This window comes from Ammodytes marinus, assembly GCF_949987685.1.
Source record: "Ammodytes marinus genome assembly, chromosome: 1".
Lineage (NCBI taxonomy): Eukaryota > Metazoa > Chordata > Actinopteri > Uranoscopiformes > Ammodytidae > Ammodytes > Ammodytes marinus.
In genome coordinates, this window is record NC_137230.1 from 30,326,795 (window position 1) to 30,345,845 (window position 19,051).

A 19,051-nucleotide genomic window follows, 5' to 3' on the forward strand; every position below is an offset into this window, starting at 1 on the left:
TGAGTCATTCTGCAATGTGTTTCATCATTCTTCAAACTTCAATGGTTTTCAGCTACCATTAGGGTAACTCAATAATTGAGATATTTGGATTCAGAGCAGCATTTCACTTTGGTTGAAACACTTTTCTTTCAAAAGCAAGCCTTGATGCAAAAAAAAGTTAACCTTTGGCTCCTCGTTTTGTGAAGTTTTTCCTCAAATGTAAAGTAAAGTTACATCTTAAAAACTGAAGAAAAAAGTAGACACCAGCAGTGCTGGCTAAATGTCTCACACAAGACGAACATTTAACGGGGATAACATATTCATATTATTTCTCTGTCGACACAGGACTTTCTCTGTGTATGTGTATAATCAAATGATTTATGGATAAATACTTGCAAAAAAAGCAGAATGTGGGGTCTGGCGAGCGCAGGTCCACAGGGCATGTGCAGGCCAATTGGCAGCCATTGTAACAGACTCGCTCCCTCCCTCCGCCACACTGTTATCTCTTGTTTCTTTTCAGCCGCAATTGATTCGCCTCTACTTGATTATCCAATGGGATCTGAGATCACATCCTCGAGCACATTCATTTATTTCAAGCCGCTTATTTCAAGCCGGGATTAGGTTTATTTTTATTTACACACATCAAACATCATCTATCTATAAAGCAAGAAACGTCTGGCTGTGTGTCTGTCTGTGTGTGTGTCTGTGGCTCGCATATCTCTCTGAGTTTTAGTCAGATCGGCATGAGCTTCCGGATATTGCTTGCACACAGCACAAAGGTGTGCATCCTTCATTGTGAAGTTTTTAGAAGTACAAAGGTGTGCAGCCTTCTCTGAATAAAAAAGTAATCTCTGAATAAACCCCGCCTCCCTCTGAAGAGCGGGACACACACAGCAGACCGACGCACCTATTGTTACTTCCTCAACAACTCCTCTCCTGCTCCACCTGTCCGCATTAGTGGTAAGCAAAGTGCACTTTATGCTATTTTCACTGTAATAAACCAGCACGGGCTCGGATGCTTCTTCAAAATGTTTTATTTCCGCCCAAGTCCCACACACTGCTACTGACACGTTAACTAAACCGAAAGCCCGAGCGCAAGTCTCCCCCCCGACACACACACACACACACACACACACACACACACACACACACACACACACACACACACACACAGCTGACTGCTACTGACACGTTAACGTTAAAAAAGCTAAGCTGAAACGCACACATGCACACACACACACACACAGCTGACTGCTACTGACAGGTTAACGTTAATTGACAGCACGGTCTCGGATGCTTCCACAAAATGTTTTATATCCATTTAAAAGCTAAACCGAAAGCCCGCGCGCACACAAGTCTCCCTCCCCCCACACACACACACAGCTGACTACTGACACGTTAACGTTAATTGACAGTTATCCAAACTCTGTCTTATCTTTCAAATACCTAACAGTAATGGTAATTGGGTTGACAATGTTGTCATGGCGTGCAGCATAGACTCCTTTTATACACAGTACAGCCATTTACTATATAGGCAACTGATTATAAGTTTGAGTGCAGTGTGCAGTATGGATGGCAGTTTGCAGGGTACCATAATATCAGATTGTATAGGTAACACCTGTACAGCTCGATTCTTCTTTAGGCTTCAACACTTAATTAATTAACACAGTTTGAGTTTCATTTCACTTAACAAAACACATGGAATTAGTTTGTGGTTATCTTTACACAATACACTAAGGCAGTGGTTTTCAAACTGTGGGGTGCGCCCCCCCTGCCTGGGGGGCGCGGATGAATATGTGAAAAAACAAAACAATTTTTTATTTTTTAGAGTTTGTGTTTTTTATATTAAGATCATGGCATAGCTGGACAAGAGTTATTCTGCTTCGTTCCTCTCACTGCATTTAAATGCATTCATTATATTACAGAGAAATAGGTCACATTAAAGAAAAATTGCATAATTTTTTGATTTTAAATTAATATTTATATGGAAAATTCATGTGTCTTTCTTCAATAGCTTCTAATTCATCAGACCCAGTGTCTCCAAATTATTTGTTCAAACTAAATTCCTCATATTTAGCCTCTTAATTTTCCTCTCAAAGTGCACCAGATTCATGCATTTCACTTTAAAAAGGTGAAAAAAAATACCCTCATACCCTCCCCCCCCCCCCCCCCCTAGGAGGGTCTGGTTCTCCACTGGATACTATTTTCTTCCATCAGGACATTGGAGGCTCTAGCGAAAAAACACGTGGTGTGTGAATGACATTAAACTGGTCAATAATTTGGGCAAGTCTGTCTGCCTATCTTTCTCACTCTGCTGCACACTCAGTCACTACTATCCATGCTTAAAGGAAGCAGGATTAAAACACTGGATTAAGATGCTAAAATGTATTAAAAAATGTGTTTAAAAATGCACAAATGTTTCAAAAACATGTTTAAATTTGTAAAATAATTAAAAGATCTTTCAAAACACACAGGGATTTAGAAAAAAAATGTTGGGGGGGGGGGCTCCGCTGAAATTTGTTCTCTGAGGGGGGCTCACTCTCTCACACTTTGAAAACCCCTGCACTAAGGAATGTTGCACTACTCTTTAGCCAACTTCTACAAAGTAAGTTACTGATAATAACCTTCAACAGTGTAAAATTAGCCATCAATGATAGCAGCCAAATGTACTGTCTAATATCTTTCTTTGTTTACCTGCTAACTACGGGCACTGCACTAGTGATAGAAAACAATACAACTATAGAGCTCAATAGATATGTTCAACACACACGCACACACACACACACACACACACACACACACATTCACAAAAGGTTAAAGTATAAGGCTTCTCCTCTCTCCTGCAACCTTGGTTCTAGAACCGAAATCAATGGTGTTGTGTGAAATCAGCTCCCAGTTCAGTGAATTGCTTTCTGGGGCACCGTGTAACTTGCATATAAAAATTTAAAAAAACACTGGGACACTGGTGATTCAAGGAACTTAAAAAAAAAAAATCCGAGGAAGCACACTAGTTTGACGTCAAATATACTGCGTTAGCTGTAAACATACTTTCATTAATTCTGCTCTGGGCTTTTTAGGTAGTTGTCTGTTCAAAGCATGCACAACACAGCTACAGATAATAGGATGAATCAAATTAGGTCAGCTATAGTGACCTAGTTTGGAAGAAAACCATATTGTCATGGCTTGCAAACTGTCACCACTAAATTAAAGTTAAGTGTTATTAATTGCTGCATTCACGTTTAGTCTGCTGTGACGATGGCTGCACTGTATTTGAACGTCCGAACTCCCAGGGGAGGGAAAACAGTTTCACCAGAGTGCAGGTAGCAGGTTTTACATTTGTTATTAAGTTGGTAATCACACAGCAGTAGGTAGCTTTACAGAGCGATTCTAGAAAAAGGGAACATGTATGTAACATCTTAAATCACTTTATTACCATGTGTAATCAACATTAAGACAAATATTTTTATTATTCATCATAATAAATGTTGAAAGATTGGCTCAGTCACTATCTTTTCATTTGTGTCCGGGCATGTGAAGATTTTTTTAATGTAATTTACGTCTTACTGCCCAAGGCGCCAGTTCCTCCTGACAAAGGTGGAGTATATTGTTTATTATTCTGAATCAAATCGAGTTTGCTTGAATCTGTTACATCAAATTAAAAAAAATAGACTGACTTCCATAGCAATTCACCACCTGCTGAACTAGAAACCAGTTTAAGACACTCCCAATGTTTGTGTTTCCATGGCGCCAACTGTTTAAGTGACGAAGGACGGGAGCAAAAACGTAGGTGTCTCCTCCGACTGGGCAACTAGTTTAAAAGGTGCCACTCCCTTTGAGTCGAAGGCTAATTATGCCCCACAGGTTAGAGGTATTAAGATACCTCTTGATGTAATATGTCAAATGCGAACAAACATTATCAAATTAACTCATTAACATACAGGGTCATATTAATGAAAAAAGTGTATTCCTATAATGTCTTGGGAAAACCTGCTCTTGGATTTTCAACTTGTTGAATGTATGGTGTAGACTTAATTCTATGCAATATTGTACCGATCTACAATGTTTGTAAATTATTGCTCTCAGTTTTAAGACATGATGCTTTGTCTCCATGAGGATCTTGAAAGGAATCTAACTTGCTGCTTGAAGACCGCAGTGCATTAATGTGGTGACGTAGGGACGAGCGACGGGACTGCTAACTGCAGTAACTGACAGGAAGTTAGCTAATAGAACCATTCCGCTTACAACACCTTTAATCCCTGCTGTTATTATTGATTTGTTGGCACCTCATTTCATGATATTCCATCTAATAGTTGATGGCCCTATATGAAAAATAAATGTGATCACCAAATAAATGTGCAGCATTGTCTGAGGACCATGGATATATTGTTACACATGTGTACCAAAACACTAAAAGGTTGTTTTGTAGAACAGCTATACAATTAAAGTTGAACCGCATTTGAGACAGTATTAATAAACTCATCAAACTATACACATAGCAGCTCATCGACGTGATCAAAAATACAGAGGCACTATCAAGGATTGTTGGCCAGTTTCAACTTTATTTCAACCATAAACCTATCAAGCATGTGGTTGTGCCAACGGCGCATTGGAGGATTGGATGACACTTTACTCCAAATCTAAGAGCACACCGATGAGAGAAACACCATCCCTGACATCTGCACAACTGAAGATTGGCCAAAATGGGAAAGTCCATAGAGTACTCACACGATTCATTTCAATTTCCCCTTATCCCACACGCAGAAGAACTTGGAGTCTATTCAACAGGAAACAAAGACAAGCTGTGACGAGAAGTGGCTGTATGTGGCAATTGCAAACCACGATAGGAACACATAGCATGTTTGGACTAGATGCACAAGTCCTCAGTTTAATGAATTACACCTCTATTATTTAAATAGTTTCTGACTTGCTTTCAATAACATTATATGGGTATGCCTTATTGGGTTGCATATGTAGTATTTGTTATTGTTACAACAGACACATAATGTTCACTATAATATTTCTATATGGGCTCAACATTGAGTTGGATGTAAAAAAAAATACTAAAACATGATTCTCTGTCACTCACAGTATTCAGAGGTAAAGATGAACTAAAACAACACAGCAACACAAGTTAATAAGAAATAATATAAATGTTATTTCCAGAGTTAATTTCCCTACCATGCACTCTTGTATGACATGTAGGCTACAACAGCTCTGTAAAAGCTGCATACAAGGTGAATTTATAATGTATGTTTGTTATTCAGCTCTCATCTGTCCATAATAACCATTTGATTATGCTTGCATATCTCAGTGTATCTGTGTTATCTTCATTCAAATTTGCCGTCTGCACTGTGTGCTCTTGCCAGAGTCAATTCCCTGGTATGTGGCAACATACTTGGCTATGATGATATGATGATTTCATTGGAAAGAGTTGCCGCATGTTGATTTGATGTTCTAAGGAGGGGAGACATTCTTAATTATGTTAATCATCCGGGCAGAACTGTGATCATAGTTTTTAGACTGGATTTGAGGTTAACAGCTTGCAGGGGGAGATGTGACAAACAAAACAGCAAGCCATCAAACAGAGCAGTGGAGGCTTAATAGGTCATAAAACAGGATTTAACAGAGCTTAGATGAGGCTGAGGATACTATGTTAATTGACATGGGTGGTGCCGGAGGCAAAGTTTTATAGGAAGAGTAAATACAAACAGATTTAATTGCATTAGATTAAACTTTATTAGCACTGCAGTGTATCAAGAACCAGTGCAAAACAAGCTATACATATATTTAATTTTTTTGTAATTGTACACAGAGGCGTACACTTAGCAAAATAGGCAATTATTATTATTAATTCAACTGCCATAGCCTATTGCAAGTAGCCTAGCCTACTTGAGACTTTATTTTTTACCTTCATTTTTATTCCAGTCTCTATTTTTCACAGGACTTGTATTTGTAGTTTTTTTTAATGGTATTCTGACATAGAAGTATTGTGAGCAGAGACACAATAGCCTACATTAGGCTATATTTAAAACAGACAGACACTAAAGTCTGTTGCCTGCCTACAACAACAATATCCTGAAAAGTTTGAAAGGGGCAGGTGTGAAGCATTTTTTTATTTTTTTATTTGTATAATTGAAACAATTTGTTTGGAAGTTCTGGTCATACAAGAAAACAGGTGTGTAGGATATATTACATATCCGCCATCCTATTGCCGAAAATGTAGCCTATTAAACATGTTATAATGTAGCAAAAAATGACAACGCAGAAAAAAAAGAACAATTACGTCGCTGTTTGTGTGTCGCACAGTGATGACGCAGTGTCAGCTGTAACTCTTGCTGGGTTTACGTCGTCTCTTTAAATCATGCTTTAAAAACAGTCTGGTTTTATATACAGTCTAACATTTGTTACGCGTTTCACCCGCACTGATTTCCCAACATCCTAAAGGTAAGTATAAGTCTGCGAGTCTGTGCCTGTGTTACTGATCTTACGAGTAGCCTAGAGTTGCATTCCGAAACACAATCACTTCGGCTACTTCTTAAAGTGAGTTAGATTAGTCTTTAATGAGGTATCAGCCCTACCTAAGTAGTATTAGTATTAATGACCGCTGCATTCTCGTTTGATAAGACAGGTTAGACGCTATTTTTGGGAGCGAGTCACGTTGGTCACGTCTCAAACTTAGTTTGTCTGATTGTGTTTGCACCATGTAGCCTACCTATGGAAGTTGTATTAGTGCAGTAGTGTAACAAGTGGGCTATTCAGATTAAGGAAAAGTACTAAAACAACTCTGGTAACATACTCTGTTACAAGTAGAAGTCCTGCATTCAAAACCTTTCATTCAGTAAACGTATGCATGCTAAGTAGCCTATAATATGCACAATGTACACTTGCATCTAGCATCGATACGAGTAGCCTATGTTTGTAGCATGGTTGTCCTGTGCGAAGCATGTTTCTAGAAAAAGACCTTAGAAAAACAGCTCAGTTGATTCAGTTCTGTGGCAAAACATGTTCCAGTTAATCCAAAGGTGGTTTAAATAGGCTTATTATTCTTCCTTATTTGGATTTTTTTTTTCAAATTTAAATTAGGAAATCTATCAGTTTATCAAAGACATTCAAAATCATCAAATTTGGAGATATATGGTCTTCAAGTAACAATAAGGGTATGACTAAATGTATTCTGAAAAGTAAATAGTAACTTAAGCTGTCAGACAAGTGTGTTGGAGAAATACAAATATCTTATATTTCTTTGAGATGTAGTAGAGTTTAACATTGCACAAACTTTAACATAATGTACTCAATTAGAGTAAAGCTATTGAATGTGTAGGCTACATGATTTGAGTAGCACACAGTGTTTCCCACACATAGGCTCTACTTGAGCAGGTACATTGAGAGCCGGCCAGATAGATAGAAAACTGTTTTGCATCCAGTGTGAGTGTTATCGTGGTGCAGCTATCAGTGCGGCCCATGCTACATGTCTTTGTGTTGTTATTTGGGGTTTAAGTGCCTCATGCACCCAGTTTAAGTGTAGGCTACAGTCGCATTGAAGTAACGCCACTGCAATGTCTTGCTACTACTGATCGGAACGTATCTAAGTCTCAGTTACATTCCATTACTGACTTTACGCCGGATACGTTTGTTACATTGATCTAAGTAGACTGCAGCAGATGATTTCCTTGATAAGTGTGCAACTTGGAACCGAAAGTCACTTAATGAACTGGGTGGTCTTTTATTGCCATAACCATTTGCATGCTTGTACTAAGATGGTACAGCATTGATTTATTAAGTGTGTGTGCAGACATGCACGGTATTTTCAGATAATCTACAACAGTTTTGTATTAGCAGGAATCAGGCTTTGGTTGTAGAAAACATGACACCCTCAACAACGCCCTCAACAAGTCATGACCAAAACGTATAAAGTGCCTCCTTATTAGAGATGTGCTCTTTAAATCCCCTCACCTGGATCTGTGTTTATTTGCTGTGTTGTCAGAACAAAAATGACAGTTGACTATCAATAGTGGTTTTGTTTGTTAGTCACACATCCAGCCCTTCAGGATATTCTATCTTTCTATCTTGCAGACATAGTGGCATAACCCGCCTTCAATAAGCCATTCAGTGTTTACTGAGAGCCAACACAAGCTAACAAACACTAACTAGCCGTCAACACTCTCTGTGCAATTTTCCTGTGTCGTTGTTTATTGCTTCCTACTGTCAATCACTTATGTAACTAAATGCACAGTCAATTATAGAGACCCTGCAGCCAGCGAGCCCACAGGAAACACTTTTAATGTGAAAGGCTGTCTGTCATGGCTGCCGTCGGCTCATGTCACCGATGATAAGACGTGTTAATGGTTGATGGTGACTGAACTGTTTTATACATTTATTTATTTGTGCCTGCCTGCTACAATATCAGCATTGGCTGTTACATATTGATTTTAATTTACATGAATTAAAATTAGTAATGGAATAGAATAAATAAAATAAATAAATAATACTTTATTTTCTACCCTCTGCGTGCAAAAGCCATACCATGTGTCTTTGGCTTATATGTGCAAACACATTCAAAAGGACACATTACAACAAAACACACTGGAAGCTACAACTAATATCAGACTTATTCTTCCTGCTGCACAGCCCCATCCTTTTTTAAATCCTTCTTAAATTCCCTACCCAAACATTCATGTCACAATAAAAAAAAAAATGCTTTAGTTATTAAAGACAAAATAGATTTCAATTGATTTCTTTGTTTGATTTGACGCTACATGAAAATAAGTAGTACAGCCCCATGCATTTTTAAAACCTTAAATCTCCTGGCTGATTATTCATGTCAGAATAAAAAACAAAAAATTGTAGGCTATTTAGTTATTTAACGCAAAAAGCAAATTCATGTTTTTTTTTACAATGCCCACATAAAATAATAATAGCTTACACCAAACAATGTGTTATGTAGTTCACTTGGGTTCTTGGTTTTGATCCGTTTTCATGTTCAAATTTGAATTCCGCTGTAGGTTAATTTGTCCTATCCCGTTTAAATTCACACCCTAACGGTATCAAAAATAACTGGTTCGCATGGATGGAAGTTCTCGGTAAATTGTTCATGCATCTGCTTGTTTCCTTGTTATTTCTACTGACTTATCTTTAAGGGTTTTTCCATTGTGTAACTGTCTGTATAAATAGAAGTTTAAATCAATAGTGGCATCTGAGAGTTTTGAGCAGCGCTGCCTTGTATCTACCCTTCCAGCTAAAGGGAAAACCCTCGGCTTCTCCCGAACTGATGTGTGGGAGGAGAAGGAATTAGTGAGAACTGTAAATCACTTCTTCCTTGTTCCCAACTGTGTTATTTTAACCGTATATCCAATTTCAACAGGGATTAATCCTTGTACCCAAATCAGCAGAAATACGCTGACTGACAGACTGCTGTTTCATCTCGACTTAAGAGCACTAAGCTTGTGTCATATGACAGCCAAGATCAATGTTACTGCAAACATATCACAGACTTTTCACTCTCGATATTGTGAATTGCTTTGTAAATTATTTTTCCCTCCCCCGTCAGATGTCGGCTTTGTGTGGCACCAGCAACGGCAGCCAAGACGCACGTCAAGAGGCCACAGACAAACAGGCAAGCATTACATAACACCAAAGATAAACAGCCTTTGTATGAGATGACGTTATAAATACACCTGCCCTTTACAGATGTCTGCGAAACTGAGAAACTGCAAAGTAGATTGTTTTGGATTTCGTTAGAGCACAAGTCAAAACATAATGGGGGGAAAGAATGAAAGTGTCTATCATATGTTCTAGCAATATTGTTGTTTTTCCATATTGTCAACAACTCCCGTGAAAAGACCCAAACCAACAAGGCCTTGTTCTGTCCCTCAATTCTTTATTACATTCTTTTGTTCAGTATTTTTCCTAGAACGATTTGTACTGTAGCCTTTTAGAAAAACATGCTCAAACAGGAGCAACAAGTGTGTTGAAAGGGAGTCATTTTAGGTATGGATTTGTTCACATTTGAAAGTGCTCTGGTGAGTAGAGTCAACTTCACTGTTTTTAATGAAGGAGAATGTCACCCAGTACACTGTGTGGCCATTGAATATTCAGGCTTTGGCAATAGTAGAATAATTGCTGGTTAGGATCTTTTCGTGGGTGTTGCCGACGATAAGAAACGTAGAAAAACCATCACTAAACGTTTTCCTTTTAAAGGTGCAGTCAGTGATTCTGGAGAATGTTTGGTGTCAAAATCCCTTATTGTCAAAATCTCCACACGATCCACAACCTGTTCATACTGTGCGTGCGCTTCAAAATAAAATCTGGTGTTAATACAAAGCCAAGGCTCTGTAAACTGGTATAGATTTATGCAAAAGGTACGTCAACACAGTGGACCCGCCATAGCTAGCAGCAACCGGCCCGTTTTAGAGCCTAGGCTGTGTATTAAAATTGTATTCATAAATTGTATTTCTTCAGGTAGCAGCTTGTGAGAAGATATTCAGTGATTTTGACAAAAGCCTTCCCCGAATTCATTGAACTCACCTATCTTTTACAATTTTGCTTCAGCAGCAGGGACATTGTGTGCACTGGTTATTGTTGTGTATTCTAAAGAAGTGATTGTGTGTGTGTGGCAGGAAAAGGAGCATCCTCGTGTTCTCATTCCAGAGTTATGCCGACTCTTCTACCAGCTGGGATGGGTGACGGGAACCGGCGGAGGGATCAGTCTGAGACGGGGGTTCGTATGTCGATTCATTTCAAAGTATCCCAAATGCAATGGATTGTTTATGCTCAATTATATAAAGATGGAGACAGCGATTATGGAGAACGCTTGGTGTCAAAATCAGTCAACATCTCCTCACAATCCGCAAATATTGTGTTTATACAAATCCTAGACTCTGTAAACTGGTACGTAAACAAAGGGTATGATAACAAAGGTTGCCCACCATATTGCAACATGCCGGTTTATTGACACTGGTTTTGTTTTTATGCGAGCATGCACTATAGACAGGTAGCGGATCGTGAGGAGATATTCACAGATTTTAACAACAAGCGTTCCCCAGAATCACTGACTCTACCTTAAACTGTGTCTGTCTATTACAGTTTAAAGGCTAACTGACAGAACTTAAATTTAATGTTTGCTCACCTTTGATGCCACACATGTAACACTGTAATTGTTTTTGTTGTGTAGAACACCTGTATGCTGAGAAGTTCAGGGTCGGTTGAATCAGTTTATATAAAGTATGCAAATCTAGGGTGTAGTCACAATGAAACAGAATTTAAGCCTGAAGGCTTTGACAGGATTTTACAAGTATCTTTAAACTGTGTTACTTTTGGAAGGTCACTTAAGAGAGAGCAGCACCCATTAGAAAACCCCTGCTAAAGTTGATGAATCCACAGATGAAAGCAAGTAAGATTGTCTGACTGCCATCCATGCCGCTGTTTCATTCAGATAGCAAAACTTTTAAAGTTATAGAATAGGAAATGTTCCTTTCATCTTGTTAAAATATTACACTTGTAGATTCAGATAGAAAATAAGCAATACTAAGTTCCACTTCAATAGTTCAGCTCTGCAGAGTATAACCCCACAAAAGGATGACTGTTTTCATTTATTTTTATGTCAAGTTAAAAAACAGGATATTTTGGAGCCACCAACATGGGCTAGTAAATGGGAACTATTTACACTTATCCATGTTGTGCCTGTTTGTCCTTTTGTGTATGAATGGCTGCTTTAATAGTTCAGCTCAGGAACTTCAACGCTGTTTTATTAATACAAAGCCTCTTAACAATTCTTCACTTACGCTACATCAAAGCCAGTACGATAATATGTAATACATGATGCAGCCTGAATAGACAGGTGTGTTGTCAGATGTTTTACACAAAACTTCTAAGGAGTGTATTTTTATGTCCTTTAACTGTTGAAGCCCTTTTCTTTGTTGCAGTTGCTTTGGTTTGACTCAGAAGTTACTCAGAGCCTGAGGCGGCTTCACCGCTCCTCAACTTGCACAAAAAAATCAATAGGCGACTCCTTCATCTGCTTTTTGTAGCCGGATAAAGAAGAGTACAATGGCTTGATTCACTACATTGGGGAAACTACGGAGACATGTTACAACTCTCAATACTGAAAATATGATCAATGTTTAGATCTTGAGGGGAGCAAATGTAGCCTGGCTCCGCCCGCCTACCTACTTCCGCTCTATTTTCATTTCACTTCAGTAGTCAGTCTGGAGGTGGGGTGTGTTAGTGGGATTCTGCTCGTCCAAATTTTTGGCGGTCCAATCAGCGATCAGAGTGAGTGGCTGAGAACGATGACGTCGAAGTCGCGCTCCAGTTTCAGTTGAATGCTGCGTTCCTTTATACTCGGAACTCGGAAATTTCCGACTTGGTAGTTCCGAGTTCCGACATGTCTGTGTTCCAGTGCATCTGCTCGGGAAAGTATGGACGCCTACAACCTTTCTCATCCAAATAACTAAACGTTAGGCCCTAGCTACCGGTGCCAGGTACCGGTAGATCCATAGACTACAATATAGTGAAGTCGGAAATTTCCTATTTCCCTGTACAACTGAAACGCACCGTCAAAAGCCGGCTCATGACATACGTCTGACCAAACGTGATGTGATTGGTTGGCTAATCCAGAGTGGCCCTGGGCAGATCCAATAGTTTTAAACTTCAACAGACACCCGCCTCCAAGTGAGTGAACGTTTGCCAATTACAGCACTTCCAGACCTTCTGTACAAATGAAATGAAGTACGATGGTCTGGTTGGACCAGGCTAGAGCAACTGAGGCTTTTTTTTTTACTTAAAATATTTGTATAACTTTTTATGTAAGGTGTTGACACATCAGGTCGTTTTTTTTTACATAGAATGTTTGTAGTTCAAAGTGTAGTGAAGTAAATTGAACATTTTAGACACAAATTTTACAAAATACTTTTGCAATAACTGCAAAAATGGGAAAAACGGTTGCAAAAGTATGCAGAATTAGTTAAGGTCACTGCCCTGGGGATTGGGTTATTTATGGCTGGCTTGACAAATATTAATAGGTGTTTCTTTAACATTGTAGATACAGAGTTTAAACTGAGTACACAACACCACATACATAACATTTCCTTTTGAGATGAAGTTCAAATAAACAAAGTATGTATGCCGTACAAGGCCATGATGATCCATTATGGTACGAAAAAACTAACTCTGTGGAATTTCAAGACCAACTTTATTGTCCTTGTCCGTCTCCTTGATGTTTAACACATACCATGTTGTGTGTTGTATAACAGAGAGCAGATCTATGTTGCACCTTCAGGCGTCCAGAAAGAGAGAATACAGGTGAGCCAGTTGAAACCCACACAATTTTTGATGGAGCAGTATTCCGATAAGGATTAAGGCGTTGGGTTTTAAATTATTATGTTCTAACATTTGTTGCTGAACAGCCAGAAGACATGTTTGTGTGTGATGTGGAGGAGAGGGACATCAGCTGTCCACCTGCCTGGAAAAGGTTAAGGAAGAGTCAGTGTACACCACTTTTTATGAATGCCTACACAATGAGGGGTGAGTCACTCTTACACATCCATACGCATACCGCCAATTATCTTTAGAATAAAATCAGCCATATACTCATCTTATATATGTCAGAGTGCACGGTGTACTACAGCACAAAGACAGAAATGGTGCAAAAAATGCTGTTTATTTATATACAAATATGATTTGAGGCTGAAATGGAATTGAAAAAAATATATGCATTTACGGGAATGCAATCATTGTGTTTTATTGAATGTAGAAAACCATTGTGTCGTGAGAGATTAAGAAACGGTTACAAATAGCAATGAGAACAAAATTGTTGAACCAGTTATTTCCTAGTAAACTTGTCCCAAAAACTCTTAAATAAAGGTTGAGACAAGTTTAAGATTGTTTTTCTTCAAAATAAAGGTCCTTCGTGTGGAAACTATTTTTGGCTTAAAATATAGATTTCAGATAAAGTTTGAGAACATTGCCTGTTTTTACAAAGAAGCAGAGAGGGTTACACTGATACGATACAGCTGTTTAGTTGCAGTTCAGTGGACTGCACTGAAAAATCATATTGTGTTTTTTTTTTTTTTTCTTTGCTAAAATACAGGGGCACAGGCAGTTATACACACCCACTCCAAGGCTGCTGTCATGGCAACACTGCTGTATCCTGGCAAAGAGTTCAGAATCACGCACCAGGAGATGATCAAGGGGATTCGTAAGGGCACCTCGGGCACAAACTATCGGTATGTAATCAATCGGCCAGGCTTAACAAAGTCCAAATGGTGTCCACGCATTTCTCACTCAAGTGGATGTTTGTAGAGTCACTCATAGTAGAGACTTTACCTTCAAAAACATGCTGTTTTAATTTTGACATTTTGTATGACAAATATAGAACGGACCCTTCTGATCTAGGGACCAAACCACCGCTCAGTGCAGTGTGGAAAGACAGAGTTAATAAGCCATGAAGGGCTGCTGTGACAGGAGGGAAGTGGAAAGAGGTTTGTCATTATAAAGTCTCCAATTTTGTCACTGCTAGAGCCGGGCTGGGGCCTTTTTTCTTTGATTTTGTCTAATTTGGAGTCGAAAAAGCAGTGTTGTTATTGCATGCTCGCAATTATGATTTTTGTTGGGGAAATTGCCTCATCACATGTCAACAAGAATCTATGTCATAATGTCTATAGTTCCTCTTTAACTACTGTTTTGCCCAGCGACAGACACTAAAAGCAGAAAAAATTCTGGCCCAATTCTAGGAAAATGTCCCCTCTGCCATCCCACTGGAGGTTGCAGACCTGAGAAATTCAAACTTATGCACAGTGGAAGGGTACTTACTTACCATGTTATAAACTCTAGGACTATGAGGCAGTGCTTTGTTTTTCTGTATATTTTGCTAACCCAGTGTCCCAATCTAATGTATGGCCTAGTGCCAGGGGCAGAATGAATACAAACTGTTTTCTGCCAAGAATAATAATTTTTTCTGGCCGAATATCAATCTGACAGCAGAACATTTCCAGCGTCATCCGGTTTCACAGCCACCGACTTCTCCGTGGAAACCGACGCGTGTCAGCGCCTCCATCAGGGTTAGAGAAATCATAACTGTGATAAATTCAGAGGTATCGTTCCATCATATTCTCTGGGTATCGTAGAGCACATCACGATACGATCAGCTCGTTTTGGGCCCTTTGATCTATAAATGTGCCCTGTCTTGCCTTCATTTTCTCTGCAACTCTGATCCAAATCACAGGTAGAAACATGCAAGTCGACCACAAAAATTGTTCTGCGCACAGGCAATCGTTTCTTCATTATTATTATTATAATTTGTTTTGAACTTAGATCGCTTACAAAGATATTTTATACAAATATATTTAGTACAAAGATCTTTTCTAAAAAAAAATTGAGGGTGTTCACTGTTCAGGCTTTTCACCCATCCAGGCAGGAGAATAAACTGGGAGACATTAGCAGAGTCAGGAATGCGTTGTATTATTGCACTAGCAAATGTTACTTTCATTTAGATTAGTCAGTCAGTCTGTAAATGTCAAACACTGTTGAAATAGGTCTGTGATGTTGCTTGTTTTGTTCAAGTTAACATCCAAAAATTGTTCAACTTACAATGACAAACTGCAAATCCTCACATCTAAGTTGTCTGGAATCGGGGAAATGTTTGGTGTGTTTTTTTTCTTGATAAATTGTTTACGATCTCTCACAATCAGCGCAGACGCTTGTGTCAAGCTTTAAGAACATCCGGCGCCTCAACATCTGACAGCTCTCTGATGGCAGAAGTTAATGGCTCAAAAAGTTATCAGCCTGGGTGTAATTTGTCATTTTCCTACCCTGCGTATACCCAGGTATGATGACACCCTGGTCGTGCCCATTATCGAAAACACACCGGAGGAGAGGGACTTGAAAGATCGGATGGCTTTGGCGATGAATGAATACCCAGATTCATGCGCTGTCCTCGTCCGACGTCACGGTGTCTACGTCTGGGGGGAATCGTGGGAGAAAGCCAAGACCATGTGAGCATTTACCTCCCAGCGCTATTAAAGGTGGAGTCAGCGATTCTGGAGAATGCTTGTTGTCACAATCAATTTTTCCTCAAAAACAATGAATATCTCCTCACGTTCCGCTACCTGTCCGTACTTTGCGTGCGCTGGAATAAGAATCTGGTGTTTATACACAGCCAAGGCTCTGTAATCAGATATGTTGCCATCTATGGTGGGCCCCCTTTGTTTAGATATCCTTTGTTTACATACCAGATAACAGAGCCTAGGCTGTGGATTAACACAAGATTTTTTTCAACGAGTATACAGCACAGACAGGATGAGGATCGTGATGATATATTCTCTGATTTTGACAACAAGCGTTCTACAGAATCACTGACTCCACCTTTTAACCCATGTGGTCTTCTTCATGATTAAGAACATATTAAGAGTATTTGTGCTGAGGACATGTGTTGTAAATACATTTTTTTTCATCCTTTACATCGCCAACACTCTATAAATAATGCTGCATCTTTGTAGGTGTGAATGCTACGACTATCTCTTCGACATGGCCGTTCAAATGAAGCAGTGTGGACTGGACCCTGAAGCTCTGCCAATGGAGGAACAAGGAATAGTTTGACACGCGCCAGTGCGTTTTAGAGAGACGTTTTCTGCAGAGAGGTCAGTAGAGTTCAATCAGAAGAGCAGATGGTAAACATTTGTCTTTCGCGCTGGTGAAATTTGATGGCGAGGGGGAAAGATTCAGGGGGTTGAAGGAGATTGAATGCCTGTGATCCGGAAGCGCCTGGAGGTACGCTGCAAAGCACTGTGGGATAACTTATGGGCGAGCAACTCAACTGTCAAAAAAAGATCCTCAGGTTCAGAAGCTGCCCGATTCAAGTTTGAATGCAACCGGGATCAAGGTCTTTGTGTATGTGAGGCGTGAACAATCATGCATCTCAACTGCCTTTGTTTGAGTCAATAAAAACTGATGAAATGTTAATCATGAGTCGCATAAATTATTCAAATTTCTTTTTTAAAGCCTAACTAAAAATGAGGTTGTAAATGTGAACCAATTTTCCATTTCAATTTAACAAGCTTTATCGGCATGAATATATTAAAAGAGGTTTGTCAAAGCATAATATTATAATTCATAATAATTCAATAACAAGAGTGACAATCAAAACTGAAGTTATAACAATAATAAGACACATTTATGATTTTATATCAATAATCGAATGAATAGGAGACAAAATGATGCAAATATCATTTAAAAAAGTGCAGAAATGTTCAAGAAGTATTGTGTAATATTTTTTTCATTTGGGTGTGGGTGTGTGAGAGAGAGTGTGTCAATAAATATGATACAACAAATACTGCTTTTTTGACTTGTGAAGCACACAGCATAGCATGCATTGACTGGTCATCTTGTCAAACGGCTTTCAGTACAAATAACCCTGTGTTGCGTGAAAGGAGCGCGTGCTGTGTCTATGAACAGCCTTCATGCCCGCACCACCATTCCAGCACCAGGCTAGTGCATTTGTTGCAGGCAGGCATTGCACAATTTCTGTGAATCCTTGCTCAACATGCCTCCAGTCGTCTGCATACTCAAAGTTAGAGTTGTTATTCTTTTAACAAGCTCCCTATGCTGCTACCATCCTACTGCTTTCACCGCTCAAAACAGAGCTCAGTCAAATACGCTGCAGGCTTATTTGACTTTTTTTTTTTAAATATACAAAAAATAATACAAATAAACAACAAATAGGATTTTTTTGGATTCCCCATACTCTGATTAATAAGGAATTCTGGTAAACACATTTCCACGTGTAAATTACATTGTGAATATCACCGTCAGTTGTATAGTCCACTCTTGAACAGACAAAATTTAGTTCTCAGATTTAATTCAAGTGCTTTCTAGAAATGTTTTTATGTGGGGAATGACATGTAAAAAGCGGACACACAAGAGAGTTTGAGAATAAAACGTATAATTCAAAATACTTCAAAAAGTATTCAGCATTGTCAAAGTTAGACTATGCCACAGCAATTTAATCAAAATATTATGTGTATTATATATTCTCAAATATTCATAACATTATGCATTTATATTAAGAATAATTAAATATAAAGAAGATGTGAATGGGGTAAAGGAAAAAAATATCCATCTGCCAAGTTCCTGAGAGAAGTTTCAATAAAATAAGTGAAGATAATCTCTCTGGAACTGCAAATAAGGTATTCAAAATCTTTATTTGTGTGTGTGTGTGTGTGTGTGTGTGTGTGTGTGTGTGTGTGTGTGTGTGTGTGTGTGTGTGTGTGTGTGTGTGTGTGTGTGTGTGTGTGTGTGTGTGTGTGTGTGTGTGTGTGTGTGTGTGTGTGTGTGTGTGTGTGTGTGTGTGTGTGTGTGTGTGTGTGTGTGTGTGTGTGTGTGTGTGTGTGTGTGTGTGTGTGTGTGTGTGTGTGTGTGTGTGTGTGTGTGTGAGAGAGAGATTTGGGGCCACATTGTGTCATGTTGACAACACAGTGTCTTTTGTTAAATGAACTTGTGTAGTTACTTGTACTGTAATTGTAATTAGCATATGCTCATTTAGCAAGTCACCAGTACAAGAGCAATGTTCCTCCAACACCTTATTCATCAGCCTGTTTGTCTGACACACTTACATGTGTATTTATATCTGTAGTAATTGTAGAGTACATGCAGATAATCCCCTGTTGTAAAGCCAAGCTTTGCTTCCTGTACGTCATCCAGAACATACAACATATCTGAGATACCTTTTTTCGTATTCTTGTTCCCTGTTGACATCTGTTTAAACTACCTCCAAAATGTTTGTCCATAGAACTTCATTTAGGACACACACTTTGCCTGGGAAGACAAGAAATCACCTGACTGTCATGAATCCCCTTCTCCTTTATCACTACAGCCATTAGCAGTCTTCTTTGAAACACATTATCAGCTGCTGCACAGGGCATCTTATTATACGCAATACAGAAAATGTTGTTTTTTTTCCTCCAGCCTTTTCAATCAGTTGACGGATGTATAATAGTTCAAGTGCTGTAGTGGCGCCTCTCGACCCATAAATTATATTCAAGTTATATCAACGTGTTTGGCACCCATATCTCAAGAGAAA

General features: G+C 38.9%; 1 protein-coding gene across 1 annotated transcript; it reads left to right on the forward strand.

Annotated features, from left to right (window-relative positions):
- Positions 1–6,291: 6,291 nt before the first annotated feature.
- On the forward strand, positions 6,292–17,235 carry apip (APAF1 interacting protein). The gene is made up of 8 exons (XM_080030768.1): positions 6,292–6,423; positions 9,527–9,592; positions 10,596–10,696; positions 13,230–13,278; positions 13,383–13,500; positions 14,066–14,201; positions 15,801–15,968; positions 16,473–17,235. The coding sequence occupies exons 2-8, from the start codon at positions 9,527–9,529 to the stop codon at positions 16,570–16,572; spliced, it is 738 nt and encodes a 245-aa protein (XP_079886894.1). The 5' UTR covers positions 6,292–6,423; the 3' UTR covers positions 16,573–17,235.
- Positions 17,236–19,051: the final 1,816 nt, after the last annotated feature.